The sequence below is a fragment of the Mesoplodon bidens genome (genome assembly GCF_964165515.1).
Source record: "Mesoplodon bidens genome assembly, chromosome: X".
Taxonomy (NCBI): Eukaryota; Metazoa; Chordata; class Mammalia; order Artiodactyla; family Ziphiidae; genus Mesoplodon; species Mesoplodon bidens.
The window spans coordinates 2,600,448-2,625,214 of NC_138163.1; the positions used below are offsets into that span (position 1 = coordinate 2,600,448).

The following is a 24,767-nucleotide window of genomic DNA, read 5'->3' on the forward strand; positions in this document are numbered from 1 at the left end:
ATAAAATGGCCTACCAACAATGTACAACTTCACTTGAGCATAAATAAAACAATAAACATGAACTTGTCTGGAGACAAGAAATGTACACTAGATGCATTTAAAACAGGATATAAATTCTTTGTCTCGTACCTTCAGCTTTCATCTTTCCTTGGGTACACCCTATCTGTTTAACTGTTTTTACTGGTCTCCTTGGGTCCTCTAGCTGTACATACAAAATTTATATGAAAACAGAAAATAAACACCAAACAAGTCAAGCAGTTGCTTTTTGGGCAAAGCTGATGAGATTTTTATGATAAAAATAATCTTAAAGTATATTTCTGTTAGATTCCCATGAAACGCAGGTTGGGTTTTTTTTTTCTTTTTTATGGAGGGTTTAAATTTCTTCAGCAATTCAAAACTGAATTCTGCTGTCACATGTAAAATGGTATCCACTTGAAGAGCTAATGACATCAGATGCATTCTACAGCAGACTTTTCATTTTTTAGCACAATGAGAATAAAGATTATATTCTGGGGACAAAATGGGAGGTGAGGTGAAGAAGGTCATGTGTTAAATCAGTAGCCTGTACTGACACTTCAAGTTACACTCCCTAATTGAGGTTATTCTTACAATCACTTTTCAAACAAGAGTGAACATATTTCTACCTTATAACATTTATATAAGGGCTCAATTGTAGCTTTCCTTTTTATACATCCTGAAGTATATACATTGTACAAGAGGAAATCACTGAGACATCTTGAAAAATAAATCTATTTGTCAAATACCATGTTATTTCAACAGCAGCAAACTACTCAGTTAACAGTTAAAACCCTAAGAAAATATTAACTGGTGTGAAAACAAGTCTATACTGTAATAACCCCAAACCTCAACCTTAGCATCCGATTCTAACTTTCAAATGCTGGGTACCTTTTCCAAGAGGAAATTACATCTGCTTTTGCATGAATCCCCGGTTTAAATACTTGCAGAAACACACCCATGTTATCTACTCAGCAAATGTCTGAAATCAAACAAAACAATCCAACACTGGACATTAACGTTTTACAAATAGCATAAGATCCCAGAAGTACAAGAAAAACCTTGACATTATAAAAAAAGAAATTAGGTGGACAAATTTTAGTACAACAAGGCATCTAAAGAGGGGACCATCTAGAAATCTACCATACAGTACACTAGACTCAATCTGGAGTATCCTACAGTTTCATATTAAATTTGTAGAACTTTATACCAAAACTGCAGTCTCTTTAAGAAAACATTTTACATTTAGAATAACTACTTAAGACGTTTAAACTGTAGATAACATTTAACTATAAGCAAGAATAAAAAATAGTCCTACAATAATCTTTTATTTCTTCCCAACAATTAAATAAACACAAATGCCTTCTTTGCTTTTATGCCTAACTACCTCTCTACTCCTTTAGTCCAGTTCCACAACATCAAAAGTAGGGGTGAACAAACAAAATCAGTGATGGCAAACACTCACAGCAAGGGCCATTGTATTAGGGATTATCAATGACAGGAAATTTGTACAATGAGATATCTGGTTAAAAGAGTAACCTACTGGAGAATGGACTTGAGGATATGGGGAGGGGGAAGGGTAAGCTGTGACAAAGTGACAGTGGCATGGACATATATACACTACCAAATGTAAAACAGATAGCTAGGGGCTTCCCTGGTGGCGCAGTGGTTGAGAATCTGCCTGCCAATGCAGGGGACATGGGTTCGAGCCCTGGTCTGGGAAGATCCCACATGGCGCGGAGCAAGTAGACCCGTGAGTCACAACTACTGAGCCTGCACATCTGGAGCCTGTGCTCCGCAACAGGAGAGGCCACAACAGTGAGAGGCTCACGCACCGCGATGAAGAGTAGCCCCCGCTCGGCACAACTAGAGAAAGCCCTCGCACAGAAACAAAGACCCAACACACCCAAAAATAAATAAATAAATTTATTAAAAAAAATAGCTAGCTAGTAGGAAGCAGCCACATAGCACAGGGAGATCAGCTCGGTGCTTTGTGACCACCTGGAGGGGTGGGATAGGGAGGGTGGGAGGGAGGGAGACGCAAGAGGGAAGAGATATGGGAACATATGTACATGTATAACTGATTCACTTTGTTGTAAAGCAGAAACTAACACACCATTGTAAAGCAATTATACTCCAATAAAGATGTTAAAAAAAGACTCAATAAATGAAAGCTATTACTATTTTTTTAAAAAAGAGTAAAGGTAGAATGTGCTTTTTAAGAAAACGGCCAATAATCACTCATCTGAAAAAATGCAAATAGCCGCCAGGTAAAATTGGCAGAATCTGAACTTAAACCAAACTTCTGGTGTGTAACAAACTAGCATTAAGAAATGCACACAGGATGTAAACCAAAATACTGGTTATCTCCAGGTGGCAACATTACAGGGAATTTAAATTTTCCTGTTTTAATATGCACTTTTTTGGGGTGTGTTTTTAGATTGCACACAAGTAGTACCAAGTGGCTAGAAAGAACACAGACCAAGGATACGAAAGTAAAACCACAGGGCCTTTTTCTATCAGAAAGGACCTCAAGGATTATCTAACTTAGATACATTATCTATTTTTTTTCTAGTTATATTAAAGACTTTTTTCTTTATTAGTCTCTGCTTTACAACAAAGTGAATCAGTCATACATATACATCTGTTCCCACATCCCCTCCCTCCTGCGTCTCCCTCCCTCCCACCCTCCCCATCCCACCCCTCCAGGCGGCCACAAAGCACGGAGCCGATCCCCCCACCATCCATCCACCCCACGCCTGGCAGTGTATACATGTCCATGCCTCTCCCCCGCCCCGTCTATTATCTATTGATGTATCTGGGATATAACGGCACTGATTTAAAAGACTAGACTAGAAATTCCAAGAATACTTCTTGGATGATAAAAATAATCTATTTTCAGGATTGTTTACACTCCCTAAGTATGCAAAAATGAACACATTTAAATGTAAATTCATTCATATACATTATTAAGAAGTAGGAAACACAAATTTAAAGGGAGTTTACACAACCTTGTAATTAAAGCATAAGTTCATTGTTGAATGACCAGAGCAAATCAGATCGTTACAGGGTTTGTCTGAAAGCAGGAGGCTGGCCTGCAAGGGGCCTTTAGGGAGTAGGCTGGGTGCCTAGGCAGGTAGCTCTCTTTGCTTTGCTGTCTGCATTCTTCAATAAACCCAGTCCTTTTACATGAATGGGTGTGATTCAGCCTAGTTTCCCCACGAAATAATGTAATGAAAGATTTCTATTGACGAGGGATTACACTTTATGCAAAATTTCTCAGTGACATTCAGATTAATTCCAGTGTCCACAATTTAAGCAATTTCCAATACGCATTTACAACCCAAAATCCAATGACCTGTTATTTTCATGATAGTTAGGAAAAGTGTTCCAGCGAAAAATAAAGTTTAGATTTGCTCCACTATGTACATATGAATATATCCAGAGGAGTAAAACTCAAAGCCAACCAAAAGAGAAAATGCTATAAAATATTGTTTTGTTGTAAGATAATCAAATTCTTCCCAGAATAATGTGTAACTAATTTCACATACTTATCTGTAACCAATTTAACTTTTCCAAATTCTCATTTGCAAATGAGAGGCTCATACAGTTAAAACTGATGATACAAACCATTGTTTTAGAAGGATCAAAATTTACACTAGTCAAACGTGATTCCATAAGATTGATTTTAACATGTTCAACTTTATTAAAATCATCAATACCCCAGACGCATTTACCATTTTAAAAAAATCAATTTAATGCTATCAAAAGGTGATGTTCACTTTAATCCTGTTTGCCTTCACGCCACTGCCTTGAGCCTTCATTCCAGGCCACATAAACAAAGAGGGCGAGCACCACGTGGACGGCGACCACTGCAACAATAGCAGCATAAAAACAGCTGTCCCTATTGGACATCCCAAAGGCGCCTAGCGAGAGAAAAAAAGTTTCCATTTTATTCCAAAATGTATCAAAATACAAAAAACAAAGCATACTAATTTTTATTAGCTATATATTTAACTAGTCAGACAATTAAAAAGGAATGATTTGCATGGTGATAAATCAAGTATTCACTTAAAGATTTGAATACCTTCTACACAAGAAGAACATTATTTTGCATGAAAACCACAACTGATCACTTCATCTAAGGACTCTGACATTAAAAAAGGGAGCTTTATGGGCTTCCCTGGTGGCGCAGCGGTTGAGAATCTGCCCGCTAACGCAAGGGACTCGGGTTCGAGCCCTGGTCTGGGAAGATCCCACATGCCGCGGAGCAACTAGGCCCGTGAGCCACAACTACTGAGCCTGCGCGTCTGGAGCCTGTGCTCCGCAGCAAGAGAGGCCGCGATAGTGAGAGGCCCGTGCACCGTGATGAAAAGTGGCCCCCACTTGCCACAATTAGAGAAAGCCCTTGCACAGAAACGAAGACCCAACACAGCAAAAATAAATAAATTAATTAATAAACTCCTACCCCCAACATCTTCTTTAAAAAAAAAAAAAAAAGGGAGCTTTATTTTCTCTTCCTTCCAATGTCTTCCACCAAAGGTACCTTCCCCCAAATTCCTCCTCCCATGTCAGGCAACTCTTGCTCTCAAAGGGCTGTTAAAAGAAAGGATCTGCAAGCTATTCCACAGAAAACCATAAGCAAATATGATGTCAAACTGAAATAACCAAGTGATGAAAAAGTTCATTTCATGCAACATGATTTTTGAAAAGCAAAACAGAAGCAAAATTAAGAATACCCAGTTTAAAGATATAAAGAAGTCATAAAAGCACAGAATCTCAAATACAGTTAAGGGGGAAATGTCTTGTTTTATGGTCTACGATTACCTTCAAAAACATAAGATTTAGTCGTGAAATATAACCCAATAGGTACAGTGATCATTAAAGCTGTGAAGAACAGGAGTGTCTTCAGAGTGGATGCTAATGAACGTTCATTTCTGGAATAAAGTAAACAAAGAGAAAATCAGAGCCTGCACAGCCATTTCCAACTATTCTTGTGTCCATAAATGCTATAAATACCCACAGAAAAGATGCTGGGAACACTGCCCCTGCCTTGAAAGCAGTGGCGAGAGGAAGAAGGGGCAGTGCCAGGGACTCAAAATTAGAAGATCCTAGAAATCCAGCAGCAGATCCAGTGTGAAAGGAAGTATAAAGTGCAAAAAAGTGGTTTGTAATCTCCCAAGTGCTATGCAAATGTACACGATTTGCAGAATTCACAACGGAGGTAGCAAGGGAGAAGATACACTGTAAACAACTAATGCACGTCCCTTCACAAAGCATCCTATCAGTGGCTATAGCTGAATACAGTACAGACAAAGTTTGAGAATCTCCAAAGAAATAGGAGCCTAGAACAATCTGAATGCAGCTGAAGGAAACTTACTCAAATTTCTCTGTAATTAAGTAGCTAGAGTACAACTTAGATGGCCTTCACACATGGATGCATTAAAAGTTTGATATCAAAACTTTTTGTTCAGTGAATTCTACTCTTCCAGACTATTTTAAAATCAATGGAAATATTGCAATGGGAAAAGTTTTGTTCCAGAATAAAATGATTCTGAAGAATGCAATTAAGCTTTTAAAATTATATGCTTAAAGAAAAACAAGTCAGATAAACTGTTACTTAAAACATTAGCAATGTAAAGATTATAGCCACACCCGCTTGTCTATGCATCACCTAAGACTTCATGGAGCTAAAGAGGCAGAGCTTAGTGGTGGTGCCAGACCACATGGCCCTCAAAACCTAAAATATTTACTATCTGGCCATTTCCAGAAAAACTTTGCCAACCCCTGATGTATACTATTCCAATAATGTTAAAAATGTGTGCACATGAAAAAGGACTCCAGATTAATACACAGTAATAAAGTTATTTCCCCACTTTCAAATATTCCTTAATGTTGTTTTAGTGATAAGTAGATATACGTCAGCATTTGTCCTAATGCACTGTCACAAATGAGCAACACTACTGACAGTGAAGCTGTAGTAAGCTTCCAGCAACCCTGGACACACACATACCTCATACATACCACCTCATACATTACGTTTAAAAGCAGTAGACCCTACAGCTTTTAACCTTTAGATGAAGTCTTTTTTTCTTAAATCTAACCATCCTCACACTACCTTGTCAGGGAGGAAGAAATTTTCCTCTACCCTCTTGGGTTCTTCCAGCTGTTCTAAGAATTAAATTGACGTGAGACATATTAACAGGAGAAAAATCAAACAAAGTTGAGTAACATGTATACGTGGAAGAGACCCAGGAGAACTGAGTAACTCGCCAAAATGGCCGAAACCCTTGCCTTAAATACCATCTTCAGCTAAAGACAAAAGAGGATGTTGTGGGTAGGGGTTGGGGATTTCAAAGGGGAAGAAGGCAATTCACATGAAGATGGCAAAGCAAATGTTTGGTAAACAAGTGTTTGCTAGGCCATGCAGAGTCTATGGGACACAAAGTGGACACCAGTCTCTATACCCCATTTCCCCCACACCTGGCCCATATTCTTTGCAGGTATCTCTGGTGATAGCTCTCTTCCAGGAGCAGGCCCTCTATCTAAATTTTTTTAGGCAATTAAGGGGAAGGTCGAAGTTTCTTCCTGAGTCTTTTGGGCCTTGACTGTTTTCAGTCTGAAAGAATCTGCATACCAAAGAGACATTTCGGGGTGGCAAGTGTTGCTCCCCTACAACCTTAACACACATCTAACTTTATGCTCAGAGTCAACCCTTGAACTTAATTCTTTCTGGTAATACTCAGCAAGAGGTTCAGTTTTTATCTGTATCTCTAGGAAGAATACAGCCCAGCCTTCAAGGTCCCCCCAGCATAACCTCTCTTCTAGGCACCTTTCCTGATTATGCCAGCTGGAACGATTCATCACTCTGGGATCCAACCACACTTAGTTCATGCCTGTTGTTACAGCACTTAACATGATAGCCTGTGTCCTAGACAGTCCTGCACATTCCTCTGTACCCCTAGACAATCCAGGCAAAGGAGTTTTTATAACTGTGTATACCATTACAGGAGAGGCTTCTGGCAGGCCACAAAGGAAGGGAATATTTCACGTTTATACCAGTGGTCTACAAACTTTTTTGACTGTGCAATCCATCATTAAATAAAAGTTTTGAGCACACACCCCCATACAGGCATAATGCTTTTTAAAATAAATTATCTATACACATATTACTCATGCATTCTTTAAAATGTAAAACACATGCAAAAACAGACACTAAAAAGGATAAGGTTAAATATTTTTTAATTTATGTAGAAATTCTACTGTTTTCTTTCCATACTTCAATGAATCATCTTTTAATACATACCACTTTGGTGATCACTGAGCTATACATTCTCATCTAACATACATAAGCTCCCTTACACTGCTTCCTAACAGAAAAATTTTAGAAAAATTTATTATGTAATCCTTATGAATAATATGAGTGTCTGCAGGAGTTCTATATAAAAAATACAAAAAGTCATATCCAAAGAAAACAAAAACACCAATTTGAAAAGATACATGCACCCCAATGTTCGCAGCAGCATTATTTACAATTACCAAGATACAGAAGCAACCTAAGTATCCATCAACAGATGAACGGACAAAGGAGATACGATATATATATATGTATACACACAGACACAAACATATCAATACATACGTATAATGGAACACTATTCAGCCATAAAGAACGAAATTTTGCCATTTGCAGCAACGTGAATGGACTTGGAAGGCATTATGCTAAGTGAAATAAGTCAGAGACTGTATCATATCACTTATACGTGGACTCTAAAAACTACAACACACTAGTGAAAATAACAAAAAAGAAGCAGATTCACAGATATACAGAACAAACTAGTGCTTACCAGTGGGGAGGGTGGGAGGCGCAATACAGGGGAAGGGGAGTGGGAGGTACAAACTATTGTGTAGATAGGCTACAAGGATGTATTGTATAACACGGGGAATGTAGCCAATATTTTGTAATAACTATGTATGGAGTGTAACCCTTTAAAAATTGTATAAAAAATAATACATACATAAAGTCTGTATTTGGCCAATTCTTTTGTGGACCCCAACAAAAAACTTGACCTTCATGGTGTTTCTTCGGGGAGTTAAAAGTATGTGTTTTTCATATGGACACCAAGGGGGGAAAACCACGGTGGGGTAGTGATGGTGGTGTGCTGAATTGGGCGATTGGGATTGACATAAATACACTGACGTGTATAAAACTGATGACTAATAAGAGCCTGCAGTATAAAAAAAACCAAAAAAACAACTAATACTAAACTTTCTTTGGGTTATTTGTATGGAAATATGTTAATATAAATGTTTCAGACATTACATGAAATTTCTAAAAATCTTGTATGTTCTTGTATAATGTTGTAAGTCATAATTCTAGTTATTACTTTAAAATGTATATCTCAGAGGTAACTAAATTTCCTTGTCAATTGCATTATTATGAACTTTCATCAAATCTTTAACCGTGGTCATTTTTAAGTCTTTTGTCATTACAGACAGTTCTGGGTGTACTCTGATGCTTTTGCAAAGATGTTCCTATAAAAGGGTTTCATCTTCAAGGAATTCATGGAAAAGACTGACAAGTACAGGTTTCTGGTAACTGACTATACTGCTGAACTGAATGAATACGCATTTTCAGAACTCTAATGGAAAACTGATGAATTCATAAAAGTGCTAACAAAAGATCAAGATGAAAAAAATTAATTATATGGGACTGAGTTAACTGATGAGGATGATTATAATTTTTGTGACTTTCTGTTTGAATAAAAAAAAATCCCACAAGGACTCAGAGGCAAAAAATATACAAATCAATTTTCACTGCAAAGTAAAGGAGCTGTTACAGTGGAGGATTCCTGGACTGAATGTCAATATTATGACATAGTATGAGTGTGTTTCGTGTTTGGTAATTGCAATCATTGTTGCTTTTGTTGTGGTCATCCATTTACAATGCTTGGTATCAGTTTATTTATCTCTTGTAAAAATAAAATACTGTGTGTGTGTGTGTGTGTGTGAAAAATAAATAAATACTTTTAAAAATAAATAAATAAAATAAAGTATGTGTTTTTGGTGTGCAAAATTCAGATCATCTAACCTGATAAAGAAACAAAGCTTGAGAATCTAGAGAAAGGGAAGGTTAACCGGTTCTCCTCTTCTTTAGATCATCTCTTGAATATCTATTATCTGGCCTGGCTTTGAGAAAAGTGTACTATTGAAAAGATGATATAATACCATAAAAATGTTTTATAGCACACAAAATCACTTATGATCCCACCACACGAACAGAATCTTTTCTGCATGTTAATTTCTAGCCCCACGCACTCTACACATAGCATATCTTAACAATTTGTAGCTTATCTCCAACTCCTTCTCACCTCTCTTTACCTTAAGCTCCAAAAATTTGACTTTCAGTCTCACAAATATAGGACTAAGTACAAAGTTAAGCATACAAACTTCTGAAAACTAGTTTTCAAACTTCCTCTAGTGTTTATAGGACATTTTCTCCTTGCTAGCTTGGGTATAACCGGTGATTTATTCTAAAACAAAGCTACTGATGTCATTCAACTGATTTCTCCTATGTCTCTCTGATCGGGTGTTACTGAGACTTGTTAGAAATGAAGAATGAAAACATTCAGAATTAGAACTGGCCTCACACAAAACAAATAATTCAGGATGAACCTTACTGTGTCCCCACTCTTAAAACCATCTAGAGTTTACCCACTTCATATAAACTTCTGCAGCAAACACTAAGCAGATAGAGCTTACCGTGTTCCCTTTTATGGCAAGCAAGACTTCCACTGCAAGTAGATTTCACTGCAAATTCCATTAGGAAACACTAGAATCAGTCTAGGAGGGCTATACTGTATTCTAAGTGTACTTAATAAAAATACCTGTTGGTAGCGTCACTACTAAACAATAAAAAAAAAAAAAACCACCTACATTGCCATTGTGAGAGTGAAAAAGATCACGGGGCTCCAAAAATCACGGGCTTTGGAGTCAGTGGGCTTGGACAACTGCCAGCTTTCAACACTTATTTAATGTGTGACCTAACCGTGTGATCTTGGGCAAGTCACTTATTCTGAGTCAACTTCATCGTTTTTAAAAATCAGGAAACTAAGCACTTTCTTAATTCTGATAATGTATGTAACAAAGCACCTAAGCTGAGCTTGGCACACACTGAATGGCGGCTAAACCCCTCCCCATCCTCTTGCCTCCTGAGGTATCAAGAACCACCCGCTCTCTCCTCAGGTTCCCTCTACTCGGCCACCAGCCTCCATCCTACTGACTCTCCAAGTGAAGCAGACTCAAATCAGGGAGAGCCCTTTCTCCCTTCCATTCGTTCATGCGTACAGCAAACATTTATTAAGCCCTGACGATGCAGGCCCTGTGGGGGACACGAAGACGGAGAAGGCCAGGCTCCTGTTCTCAGGGAGCTCACCCTGCAGTGGGGAAAAAGACTGCAGACAGCAAGATCGCAATATAGACAACAGCGAGAAGTGGTGCTAGGCCAGAAACAGCAGCTGAAAGCCCCCCAACCTATCCCCAAGACCCCGGGCCCCTTGCTCCCGAACGAAGGGTAGGGGCCGGGCGTGCAGACGCTGCAGGTCCCAACCCACTTCCCCTCTCTCTAGCCCGCAGCTCCGGCCTCGAGGGTCCAGACCTCACGCCCACCCACCTCAGGTCAGCCTGGTCGGCCCGGGCCTTCCCTCCCGCCCCGCTCCTGGCCAGGGCCGGTCCGCCTCTTGCTCGAGGCCCCCGCCCGACCCCGACCCTGCTCCGGACTACCTGAAGTCACACGGCTGCAGCGCATTCAGAGCCGCTTTATCAAAACGCTCCATGGCGTCACCACGCCCGCAGCAGGCGCTCAGAGGCGGCCTGGGCTTGGCGTCCGCGCCTACTCGGCTCCGCGGGAGACCGGTCGAAGCAGACCGCGCCGGAAGTGCCGGGCGCTGGGCTGCGGGGCGCAGGCGCGGCGCGCTGTGTTGACGCCAGGCGCAGGCGCGGGCGCGGGCACAGGCGCGGGCGCAAGCGTTCACGTGACTTACCGGCCGGGGCTGCGGGGCGTGCGCGCCAAGAGAGGCCTGCGCTCCAGGAGCAGGCCGGGCGAGTGCCCCAGCCACAGCACGTTGAGCCGGGACTTGCCTCGCAGCATGGTCCTCCGGGGAGGGCGGTGCTGCGGCCGGCCCCTGAGCGCGCGCGAGCACTTCTCGTCCCCGTTCCGGCCTTGGTTGAGGAGCTGTGGTTGTGAGGCAGCTGGAACAGATGATCTGCGGGGAAGGAAGACCAGGCAGAAGACTGGGGTGCTAGGCAACCAAGCAGTTTCCGACGACAACAACACAAAAAAGTAGTGCACATTATTCCCCAGTCCTTGAGTAAATGCCTCATTAATTATTGCCCCCAGTGAAAGTCCAGCCGTGGGAAGCCGGGAGGAGTTAGTTTAACACTCACCGAGTCCGTAAAGCTAGGGAATGTCAGAGCTGAAAGAGCCCTTGCTGAGAGAGACTGTTCCAGGCCAGACGCTGGTGATCCCAGCTTCCACTTAAAGTTAGAAACATTTTGCAGCTGCTCAGAAAGCTGCCAATGAGACAACAGGGACTCAAATAGTAAGGGACAGATGGGCCTCCCGGGCTGCGCAACCCGAGAGATACATAAACGAAAACGGTGCGTAAGCCTAGGGTCAGGCTTGACAAAATTAGGTTGCCACTGGCTGCTAATAAGAGGACAGCCCTTACATGGTCAACGCCTGGAAAGGGCCGCTGACCGCACATCTATTTTCTGCACCACATGGATACAAAGACCACATCTGAAATCATGACTAAACCAGCAGCTTAGAGTGGTGTTAGGGGCCTCGGACCGGAGAGCAGGAAGCCCGGGTTTGAGTTCAAATTACTAAATTTGTAATCCCTCACCGGTCCTCACCTAGACCCTTGGTATAAGAACCACCTAATGCCAGAACTAGAGCAGAATTACAATCTAAGCTCATGGGTCAGCAAACTGTGGCCAGATGGCCAAATATCTACAGCCTGCCTGCCACTTGTTTTTCTACAGCATGTGAGTTAAGAAAGGTTTTTCCGTTTTCAAATGGTTAAAAAAAAATCAAAAGAAGAATAACATTTCGTCACACGAGAAAACTACATGAAATTCAGATTTCAGTGTCCATAAATAAAATTTTATTGGAACTCAGCCATGCTCATTCTTTTGTATGGCCTATGGCTGCTTTCATGCTACAATGGCAGCATTGTGTAGTTGTTTGTGACAGAGACTGTATGGGCCACAAAGCCTAAAGTATTTACTATCTGGCCCTTCCCAAGAAATTTTGAGGACCCCTGCTCTAGCTAATCACCTTGTGATGAGGCCCTTGAACCACTAGGGATCCATAAATGTAGTAAAGGGGGTTCTGACAATTTTTAATATTTTTAGAAACCTAATGAATTGAATGTATTTACTTGCCATAAGGGATCTACTTAAAAACATCACCTTCGTTTGATTTTTGGCACTAATTATATCACGCTGATGAGGTAATCCTGGTTATCTCATGAGAAAATACCCAAATTATTACTAAACTAAAATAAACTCTACTATACTTGGCCAACTAAATGTTTTAAAACATAGAATGAACACAAGAGGGAGAGATCTTTGCTTTTTGACTTTGTGTATCTCCAATGACTAGAGAAGGGCCTGGCATATAGTAGGTGCTCAATAAATATCTGTTAAATAAATGGAGTCCACAAAAGGACAAAGAGCAAAGGGATTCTTGGTAGTGAAAAGATGGGGAACCACTGATGTAGTTGTATTACCTTGCTAGGGCTGCCATAACAACATACCACAAAGTGAGTGGCTTAAACAACAGACATTTATTGTCACATAGTTCTGGAGTATAGAAGTCTGAGATCAAGGTGGCAGCAAGTGTGGTTCTTTCTGAGGGTGATGAAGGCGAATCTGTTCTGTGCCTCTCCCCTAGCTTCTGGTGGTTTGCTGGCAATGTTTGGTAAGCCTTGTTTTGTAGGTGCATCCCCCTGATGTCTGTATTTCTCTTCACATGGCGTTCTCCCTGTGTCTGTATCTGTATCCAAAGTTTTCCTTTTTATAAGGACACCAGCCATATTGGATTAGGGACCCCCCCAACCTACTCCAGTATGACCTTATCTTAACCAATTACAACTACAATGACCCTATTTCCAACTAAGGTCACATTCTGAGATACTGGGGGTTAGGAATTTGACATATGAACTTGGGATGGAGGGGGGCACACAATTCAGCCCATAACAGTATTCTAAACTCTTCCTTGTACAGGTGAGGAAACTGGTCTGGAAGGGACTTATCAGGAGTCATACATATATCTAGTAGCTCAATTCTTGCCTCCCAGGATGGCACTTTAGCAGCCTCTGGGGCAGTTGTGTGATAACTCAATCAAGAACCATTCATAAATGAGATTTGAGGGGGGACAAAATGCCTGGCTAATCTTATTTGCATATCAGTGTTTCATATAAACTAAACCTCTGTATCTCTTTTTCTTGCTGAGTTCTACACTCTACCAGGATTTACTGTGAGCTCACCTCACAGTAAATGGAGACAGAACTTTCAGCATAAACTCAGAAACTGTAAGAAAAAGACAAATTAGCCAGCCCTGTGGCCCCTGAACAAAGTCCTGAAACCTCCGACCTGCAGCAGCTGCTAAAGAGCTAGAGGCCAGTGGAGCCCAGACAGAGCTGTTGCCATGGGAATGAAATGGCATGTCAAGGAGCGTGGTCATTACGGAGGCATCCGGAACTAGCACCTCCGGTCTTCCCCCTGTGAATCAGAAAATGATTCTCAAACTGAAAGAGCCCCAGTCAGGCCCTTTCATTTTAGTTGAGAAAAGTGAGAGCTAAAGTTGGGAAATGACTTGCTTCAAATCCACTGGATCAGTGATGGGGTTAGAGAATTCATAATTCCTAATTCTTCTAATAATTTTTTTCCACTGTATCGTTTTATACTCTGTAAGTATAAACCCAGTGACATGGAAAGTGTACACCCAAAGTACAATTTTTTTGTTTGTTTTATTTTGTTTTTGGCCGCACTGCGCGGCTTTGGGGATCTTAGTTCCCCCACCAGGGACGGAACCCCCATCTGGCAGTGAAAGCATGGAGTCCTAACCACTGGACCGCCAGGGAATTCCCTGGCAAAGTTCAATTTGACAACAATCCCCAATTTGCTTTACTGACTCAAAACCATAACACCCTCCCCCACCTCAAGTCCCCCTTTGGGTGGCTCGCAATAGGGTTGCAGAGGAACAGTCATACTTGAAACACCAACCCATACTTTCTGAAGGGATCTTTGCACAGCGTGGCGTCTTAAGAACTAAGCCGTGAAGAAAACAGAAATAAGCTCCACCCTACAGTTAACAAAACTCATTAAAAGCATTTATATATAATACATTTGCTGGCTCCTTCAGCTCCCAGGTCAGGGCCGGCCCCACGTGGCCCCAAGATACCCACCTCTCTAGTGTTCTCTCCCCTCACCCCAGCACAAATACCTTGGACCACTTTGTAGGGTATCCAAAACAGGCCGGTCATGGATCAGAACCTTCCATGTCCCCACCGGCAGTGACACTGCCCCCATTTCTGCCACCTTCCAAGTGCCATCTCTCCTTTCAGTATCCCCTGTGGCACTTCAGGCCTACGTGATAGTTTGTGATCTTGCTGTGGACAAGAAAATGCTGCCGGCTATCAAGCCATCAGCTGCTGTAGCCACCTCCACCTGTGAGCCCTGAGGGGCATTCAGGATACTGGTCCTAGATAGTTAAGATGCATATCAAGGGAATGATTTCAATGAGCCTAGACTCTTGCATCTTCCCATACACAGAAAAGCACTAAATTCATTAACTTGAGATGTCTGGTTTTTGTGATTAACAGTAATCTTTTGATGTTCAACTACACTATTTTTTTTTAGCAAAAATTCCTACATATCCTGGCTTCTCCCTTACCTCTTTGGAAAGTTCCTCTGAGCTGAGAGGCTGTTTCCCTGGTTATAATCCTCAGTAAGGTCTCCAAATAACACATAATTTTGCAACTTTTAGGTTGCACTTTTTTTTTTCAGTTGACATCTTCTGTCACCTATTAGTGTCCTTGGGCTTCTAGTCATCCCCACTAGACTGTACACTAGTGTGGGAGAGGAGAGCATGGCTGGTGACCTTTTCAGCTCTCTGCCTTGACCATGTGCCCTCAGTCAGAGCTGCACTGAGAATCCTGCTAGGCCCACCTCTCTGGCTTCCCCCCTCCCACCCTCTATCTGCTTCCCTGCTCCCTAAACTCTGCTCTGAGAATATTAAAGCCAGAAGGATAAGAATTTACAAGATCTGTTCCCAAAACAATTCCCCTAAGAGTCCTTAGAATACAGAGCTGACCCAGAGCACTTGAAATATTTAAGGGCCAAGCTTCGTACCTCCCCACGTGGCCTCCCACCCTCCAGGCTCTGAGCAACCCGTTGTGTAAAACCCCAGGGAATCTAGGTTTTCTTGCAAGGAATTATGTCCAGCACCCCCCTGTGGGGGACAAGTTGGTACTTCAGGCCTGAGGAAGCCAGAGTGGGTGAGAGAGGAACCAGCTTCCTGGAGAGGCCTGTCCAGGCAGGTCCATCCCTGGCCCTGTCAACCAAGAAGGCCAAAATTTGCACCACAAAACTGCGGCTCTTTTGGAAATCCTGATTTGGAGAAGTTGTATGCTCAGTCCTCTGATTCCAGGTCAGGCTGAGATCTGACTGCAGGAGAATGATAGTTAAAATAACTTTCACCTGGAAAGTTCTGCACTGAGAAGGCAGCCTGGCAGCAACCCACCACCCGATTTCCTTTAGGAGTGCCACATTGACATTGGTGTCACATACTTTATCTGGGCACATGGCACTGGCATCTGGCTTTCCATCTGCCCTAGAGCCTGGCCAAGACAGCCACCATCCCTATCTTTCCTCTCAAAAAGGCCCTGAGGGCTTCCCTGGTGGCCCAGTGGTTGAGAGTCCGCCTGCCGATGCAGGGGACATGGGTTCGTGCCCCGGTCCGGGAAGATCCCACATGCCGTGGAGCAGCTGGGCCCGTGAGCCATGGCTGCTGAGCCTGCGCGTCCGGAGCCTGTGCTCCGCAACGGGAGAGGCCACAACAGTGAGAGGCCCGCGTACCACAAAAAATAAAAAATAAAAAAAGCGGTTCTCCTATAAAAAAAAAAAAAAAAAAAAAAAAAAAAAAAAAAAAGGCCCTGAGCCCCATGAGACAAGTTAGAGCAAATATTGCCTCTGGAAATATGTGAGGCAATGGAGGCTCACACCACCACAGAAGAAATCCTTCCTAGAACTGCAAGCTGCCAAGTGGTCACTCAGCCTCTATTTTCCCTTCCAGAAACGAGGTGCTCAGTGCCTCCCAAGACGGCCAAAATTTTGTTCTTGCCTCCATAAGTAGCCTGTGGATGGTGGCCTCCTATTAACCTTGCCAACACGTTGGTGACCACATTTCACTGCTGAAACACATTCATCTCACTGTCAACAAGGGCCTCAAATCACCTCTCTGCAGGTCTTCTCTGTCCTGTCCCAGGTGGATTTTTAGAGCCAAATGTGTGTCCTCACATTGGTCACTGTGGCATCTCACCTCTGTGTCCACAAGGCCAACACACAAGAGCCAGTGGGGGAAACATCTGGGTTACAGTGGCAAGAACTAGACTTGACACCAAGGACCTGGACTTGAATCTGGGTTCCTCTGTCACTTCCTTGCTGTGGGACCACACACAAGTCAGTATCCCTTTCTGGGCATTCGTTTACTTCATCTGGAGATGGTTTGTTATGAGGATCTGATGACCAAGCAGGGGTAGTAGTCACTGGATTAACTGCAAAGCCCTGATGTAGCACAGGAGACAGAGAACTGGGCTGGGGACAAAAAGATCTGGGGGCCACGCGTGACTCTGTCTGCAACTCCTGTGTGCCCTTGAGCAAGTCTCCTCGCTTCCCCATCAGTCAGTGTCTGAACTAGATATGGGTGGGACTAAAGGCATGTCCAGGTAGCTTTCCAGGATACGTGAAGAAAGGTGGCAGTTGGAGATTCATCTGTTTTTTGAGAGCATAAGTTCTTTTCTAAGAGCCAAGGCAACTCTTTGTTCCACGGACAGTTTTGTGATCTGCCGCAGGAGGAGGATTCCCAGGATGAAAGCCCCGAAGCTGCTTCAAAGGAATGAGAGCAGAGAGTCAGTACAGTGGGTGGTAAGCCTGTCGCACACTGGTGTCACCTGAGGAATGGCTGCAGGAACAGGCCGTGCAGCTTGAGGAAGAAAAGGACGGGAAGAGCTCTGTCTTCAGGTGTTTGAAGGGCTTTCACAGGGAAGGGAGATGAAATGAGTAGGGAGTACAGAGCGGAGCAGGTAGAGAACTAGGATCCAAGGGCAGAAGCCATGGGGAGTTTGCTTCCTCTCATTCTCAAGAATCTCTTTCTACCTGTCAGACTATTAGAGCTTCTGCACGCAAGCATCTGCCCCCTTGGTGGGCTCTTCCCCTGCGGTGGAGGTGGAAGGGGGGGGTGGATGCTCTTAGATGACTAGTCCCTTCCTCCCCAGATCGGATGATGTTGTGTTGTCTGAGCCCTTGGTGAGATCAGGCCTATTTTTTATAGCACCTACTACAGATTTGTGTACACAGTTGGGCTTAGCTGAATGAGTGAATGAATCTTTCTTTCTTCATATAACAGGGAAGGCCTGTAATGGGGTGTTATCCTTGGCCCCTGACATTGGGGTAAGGATAGCGTCCCACAGTAAAACATTTTTGTGTGTAAATATCACTTAAGTCTGCACAGTGGTTGTCAAACAGTGAGGCCCTGACAGAAGCCAGTGCACCAACCTGGAAACATTTTTATGGTAATCATTTCCCTACAGAACTCGGAGCTTCAAAAGGAGGGCATTCAAATACTCCCCTAGAAGCTTGCAGCTGGAAGGAACTTTCAAGATCACAGAATCCAACCCTTTCATTTCCCAGATGGTGAAGCCAAGGCACTGGCCACGGGGCTGAGTGGAGGGGAATGGCTTCCCTGGCCCAAGTCCTGGCACATAGTTGGAACCTACCAGAGCCTTGCTGCTTGCCTGCTTGACCACAAGCCCAGCAAGGCAAGGGCAGAGTGGGTCCAGAGATCAGTCTTCGCCACCACACAGGCAAGGTGGTGGGGCCCAAATGAGATGCAGAGGTGGCTGCAGGTAAGATGGTGATATACACAGGAACTGGAAATGAGATTGCGTGGACAGATGGGAGAGAGCAGGAAAGGAGCCATGAAAGAAAGGAGGAGGGAGGCCCTGTTGGGGAAGATCACCCTATGGATGTGACAGGACCAAGAACACCAGCCCGTACCTTCCTCAGGTGTGACTTGGAAGCTCAAGGAAAGATGTCATCCGGGTAGAGGAGGGGTGTCAGCCAACACTGAACAGGTCCCTCTGTTCCTCAACTCGGGGCAGACCCTGGGCACCCCTTCCCTCGCTGACAAGCACGGCTCACAAAGCCTAGTCTCTCTCTCTTCCACCCCACCACCCTCGGTGGAAGGTGGAACCCTCTGTCCCCAATTTACAATTCCAACAGCCTTGGGGGCTCGGAATGCACTTCTCACTGATAATCTTGAAATCCCACTCATCTTTAATAGTTCAGCCAAAATGCCACCTCTTCAGTAAAGCAGTTTTCAATGTCAACACCTAGTTCTTCATCCCCACCATCCGAGATGTCCCCTGCTTTGGCACTCATCTCGATCTGCTTTGCATCAGTCTGCTCCTGGATCAGCACTGGTGTACTGGGTATCGCATCTCTCTCCCTCGCTCAGACTTCCCTTCCCATTGTCCATTTATGGAGCACAGAGGAAAGGAGGGGAGGAGGGGATGCTGAGATGGAGGGATGGAGGGAGGGCTGTTGAGAAAACACATAGGCTTTCATTGTCCTGAGAGCTTCCTGGGGAGAGACATGCGTGATGGTGGCGGTGGTGGAATGGAAGACCAGATTTTCCACATGAGGGGGAACACTTCACAGTTCCATTCATTGATTCAATCATTCATTCACTTATGGAGTGCCTGCTTCGTACAAGGCGCTGTTTGGTTTTGTTCTTTGGTGGTGCACCCTAGTGGCTATGGGTAAGCCTGGGTTCAAATGCCAATTCTGTCACTTACTAGCTATGTGACCTTGGACAAGTTACTTAACTTCTCTGTTCCTCAGTTGCTTAATCAGTAAAATGGGGAACATAATAGCACCTTCCTCATAGGTTCTTGCGAGGATTATAAATGATTTAATTGATACTGAGTGCTTAAAACCTGGCTGGGCACATAGTAAGGTCTATTTAAGCAGTGGCAATTATTTTAGGCACTGTGCGTATATACATCAGTGAACAAAACTGATGAAAATCTTTGCCCTTATTGAACTTAAATCCTAGTAGAGGGAGATGAACAATTAACAGCAACAACGACAAAGGAAATTGCATTAGGAAGTGATAAATGATGTACAATAAATAATGATAAATAATAAACATCAGGTAAGGGAAGTTGGGAGTAGGCAAGTAGGGATTGCAAATTTAGAGATGATGGTCATTATGGGCCTCATGGAGAGACTTGTGTAGTAACTGCATCACCTTGAACCTGCAGCTTGGGGCTGGCCATCTCACAGTTTTTCTAACCCTCACTAAGGGCCCCAGGGTTGCTTGCGCCCGGAAGCATCTTTTGGGGAGGCGATCCTTCGAGAGAGAACTCTTAGAGACCAAGTGCCTTGAGTTGCTGCTGAGTTAGAGAAGGCACAGAAGCAGGCAAGGAACCGGGGCCATGGCCAGCACAGCAGGGTAAACACTTGTAGCCAAGTCTGGCAGCTGCTGGGCCTCTGTGGAGCAAACATGACCCTGGCAGCTGGCACAGAGGTGGCTGGGGGAGCCAAAGCCCTTCAGCATCTTAGCTAATGAGGGCCTGCAGTAGGAAGCTTGGCTCCAGCCTTGCCACTCCCATGGGACCGCATCACTTTTTTCTTGAGCTGGGCTTCCTCTTACCTGAGAAGGCTGGTGGAACAGACTGGGCGTGTCCAGAATTTTTAGTGATGCATGAACTACAGAAGTTTGGGCTGTGGAGGATTCAGAGAGTGTTTTCTGTTTCTTGGAGGAATGACTCCTGAAAGAGCTGTAAGATCAAGGCATATTCTAAGGGCAGGATTTATCACAAGAGTCCTCCTTGTTGGCATCCTCACACCCCAGACACACAAAAGCTCTCCTCAAAAGTCACTTTGCCAATTCCAAGTCCCCTCTTTGCTTCTTGACTCAACTCTTCCCCCTCCTTCCTGCTCATGGTGACTCAGGTGGTAGCCGTGTCACTTTTGGATTGTGTCCCTGCAATTGGATTGTAAGCTCCTTAAGAGCGTGAACATTTTGGAGGAGGTGACAGATTTTAGAAGGATCCCTCGGAAGATGTAGTCAGCCAACTATTCAATAAGTATTTATTGAGCACCTACTACATGCCTGCATTGTCCTCGGTGCTTGGGAAACAGCAGTGAAGAAAACAAACAAGTTCTTTCTTCACAGAGCTCATATTCTAGCACAGCGGTCCCCAACTTTTTGTCACCAGGGACTGGTTCCCTGGAAGACAGTTTTTCCACAGACGGGGGGTGGGGGGGATGGTTTGGGGATGAGTCAAGCACATTACATTTATTGTGCACTTTCTTTTATTATCACATTGTAATAGATAATGAAATAATTATATAACTCACTGTAATGCAGAATCAGTAGGAGCCCTGAGCTTATTTTCACTTGCCACTCACTGACAGGGTTTTGATATGAGTCTGCAAGCAATTGATTTATGATGGTCTCTGTGCAGTCAAGCCTCTCTGCTAATGATAATTTGTATTTTCAGCTGCTCCCCAGCACTAGCATCACCACCTCAGCTCCACCTCAGATCATCAGGCATTAGATTCTCATGAGGAGAGTGCAACGTAGATCCCTCACATGCGCAGTTCACAGTAGGGTTCGCGCTCCTAAGAGAATCTAATGCGGCAGCTGATCTGACTTGAGGCGGAGCTCAGGCAGTAATGCGAATGATGGGGAGCGGCTGTAAATACAGATGAAACTTCACTCTCTCACCCACCACTCACCTCTTGCTGTGTGGCCAGGTTCCTAACAGATCACGGACTGCAAAGACCCCCATCACTCTCAGTGTCCTGTTGGCAAGTGTGATTTTATATCTTCTTCATGGCAGTTATCACTGCCCAACATTGTCTTATATACGTATTATGCCTATTGTCTGTTTGTCCCGCTAGAACAGGGGTCCCCAACCCCCAGGCCATGGACCTGTACCAGCCGTAAATACAGATGAAGCTTCACTTGCTCGCTCGCTCGCTTGCCCACTGCTCGTCTCCTGCTGTGTGGCTATGAGCCAAGCCATGTCCCAGGCAAAGGGAACAGTGAGGGGAGAATAGCAAATACAAAGGCCCTGAGACAGAAATATGTTAGTACAGTTCTGTCACCTTGCTAATGAAAAAATGAAGGTCAAAAGAGGGAAAATGTCTTTTGCAAGGCCACATATCACAAAGGGGGTGAATGAATGAGAGATCCTAACACCCATGGATGACCACGATGAATATTTTTATGTATTTTCTTCCAGATATATAAATATATGCACATGTGTATGTATGGATGGATGGGTGTATGTAACCACACACGTCGTTTTTTCATTAATTGCTATTTTGCAAACTTTTTTTCCCACTTAAACATATTCAAGGACAATGTCCAATGTCCATAACCATTGATCTACATTGTGATTTTTTTCAACATAGTGCTTGTACCAATTTTCAAATTGTCTTTTTGTTTACTGAAATATAATTTACTTACAGTAAAATTCATCCTTTTAAAGTGTACATTTCTATGCATTTTTATAAATGTATACAGTCATGTAATTATCACCATAATCAAGAGAGTGAATTTTTCCATTATTCCAAATAGTCCTCTCATGCCCCTTTGTAGTTAAATTGCCTTCTCCCACCTCCGAATCAGATCCCTGGCAACCAATGATGTGGTTTCTATCCCAGCAGTTTTAATTTTTACAGAATATCATCTAAACGGAATAACAGAGTACATAGACTTTTGGTTTAGCTTAGTTCACTTAGAACAATGTTCTCTGCAATTCATTCACATTGTTATATATCAATAATTATTTTTATTGCTAATTAGTATTCCACTGTATGGATGTACCTCAATTTGTTTATCCATTCACTGGTTGAGGGACACTTGGGTTGCTTCCAGCTTTTAGTAATCATGAATAAAGCTATTATGAATATTCACATACAGCTTTCTTTAATGGGCATGTCTTTATTTCTCTTGATTATATACTTAAGAGTGGGATCGCTGGGTTTATGGTAAAGGTATGTTTAACTTTATAAGAAACTGTTGTCTAAAATGTCTGTACCATTTTGTATTCCCACCACCAAACTATGAGAAGTCTAGTTGCCCCACATGGTCATTTCATTTTTAAATTTTAGCCACTCTGTTAGGTATGTAATGATAACTCATTGTTGTTTAAATTTGCTTTTTCTCTAATGACTAATGATGTCGAGCATGTTTTCATGTGCGTATTTGCCATTCTTTGGTGAAGTGTCAGTTCAAGTTTTGCCCATTTTCTAATTAGGCTGTCTGCTCACTGCTGAGCTATATTAATTTCTTAGGGCTGCTGTAGCAAATTACTACACACTTAATGGCTCAAAACAACAGAAATAAATTCTTTAAAATTTTTTTAAATTTTATCAATATTTTTTATTGGAGTCTAGTTGATTTACAATGTTGCGTTAATTTCTGCTGTACAGCAAAGTGATTCAGTTATACATATATATACATTCTTTTTTAAAAATATTATTTTCCATTATGGTTTTATCATAGGGTATTGGGTATAGTTCTCTGTGCTATACAGTAGGACCTTGTTGTTTATCCATCCTATATATAAAAGCTTACAACAACAGAAATAAATTTTCATATAGTTCTGGAAGCCAGAAGTTCAAACTGAGTCTTCTGGAGTGTCAGTCAAGGTGTCAATCAAAGTATCAGCAGGGTGAGTTCCTTCTGAAGGCTCTGGAGGAGAATCCATTCCTTGCCTCTCCCAGCTTCTGGTAGCTGCCTGTATTCAATGGCTTGTGGCTACAACACTCCATTCTCTACCTCCCCGGACACATTGTATTCTCCTTTTCTGTAGTCAAACTTCCTCCTGCCTCTCTCTTACTAGGTCACTTGTGATTACATTTAGGGCCCATCCAGATAATCCAGGGAAATCTCTCCATCTCAAGATCCTTAATTTAATCACATCTGCAAAGTTCTTTTCTGTCATATAAGGTGACATTCATAGGTTCCAGGAGTTAGGCTCTGGATAACTTTGGGGGACATTGTTCAGCCTACCACATGAGCTTGGAGAGTTCTTCATGATTTTGATTCACTGTCCTTTATCAGATATGTGCTTTGCAAATATTTTCTCCCTATCTGTGGCTTATCTTTTCACCTTCTCAACATTATCTCTCGAAGAGCACAATTTTTAAAATTTTATTTTGATGAAGCCCAATTTATAAATTATATGTTTTTTTCTATTGTGGTTTGTATTTTGTGTGTTCTATCTAAATGGTCTTTGCATAAGCCAAGGTTACAAAGATTTTCTCCTATATTTACTTCCAGATATTTTATAGTTTTGGGTTTTACATTTAAGACTATAAGAATTTTGGGTTAATTTTTGTAAGTGGTGCAAGATATGGGTCCAAGTTCATTACTTTGCATGTGGATGGCCAATTATTGTTCCAGCACCATTTGTGCTGGTTTTTACCTTTGTACCTTGTCAAAAACCAGTTGACTATATCTAGTTATTTCTGAACTCTGTTGCATTCAGTTGATTTGTGTCAGTCCTCTCACCAATACTACATTGTCTTGATTACCATTGCTTTATAGTAAGCCTTAAAATTTGATGGTGTGAACACTCCAATTTGGTTCTTTTTTTAAATTGATACTTCTGTTATTGTTTATTGTATTTGTCTTCTATTTTACAGAAATATAATTGACTTTTTGTATATTGGCTTTATATCCCGTTCTAGAAGCTTTTTTGTAGATTCCTTGGGATTTTCTACATAGACAATCATGTTGCCTGTGAATATAGACAGCTTTATTTTTTCCATTCCAATCTGAAGGCTTCTATACATTTTCCTTGACTTACTGCATTGACTAAGACCTCAGGTATGATGTTGAATAGGAGTGATGAGAGTGAACATCCTTATTGTGCTCCCAAAATCTTAGAGGGGAAGCATTCAGTCTTTTATAATTAATTATAATGTTAGGAGCATCTTGTTGTTCTTATTGTTTGTTTGTTTGTTTTGTAAATGCCCTTTTCAAGAAGAGAAAGTTCCCTTTCATTCCTGATTTGCTGAGAGTTTTATTATGAATGAATGTGTGATCATGTGATTTTGCTTCTTTAGACTCTTAATATGATGTATAACACTGATTTGTTTTGGACGTTGAGACAACTTTGCATCGCCAGAATAAACATCACTTGGTTTCTTTACATATTACTTGATCAATTTGCTAATATTTTGTTGAACATTTTTTGCACTGTGTTCATGAGGAATATTGGGTTTTAGTTCAGGGTTTTTTTTTTTAATATACTGTTTTGTCTGGATTTGGTGTCAGGGTAATGCTGGCTGGCATTATAAAATAATTTAAGAACTATCCCCTCATTTTCTATTTTCTCAAAGAGTTCTTGTAGAATTGGTATTACATATCCCTTAAA

General features: G+C 42.4%; 1 protein-coding gene across 4 annotated transcripts in view; it reads right to left on the bottom strand.

Annotated features, from left to right (window-relative positions):
* The window catches only part of VMA21 (vacuolar ATPase assembly factor VMA21), a 73,984-nt gene extending 62,808 nt beyond the window's left edge, over window positions 1–11,176 (bottom strand). For 2 of the 4 annotated variants that reach the window (XM_081222296.1, XM_081222295.1), the window contains exon 1: window positions 10,798–10,961. In XM_081222296.1, coding sequence (XP_081078422.1) covers window positions 10,798–10,850 — 53 coding nt within the window. In that variant the 5' untranslated portion in view covers window positions 10,851–10,961. Of the gene's footprint in view, window positions 1–2,756; window positions 3,942–4,842; window positions 4,953–10,797; window positions 10,962–11,057 lie in introns of those variants that run through there. The other 2 variants (XM_081222298.1, XM_081222297.1) reach the window with 2 other exon arrangements.
* Window positions 11,177–24,767: the final 13,591 nt, after the last annotated feature.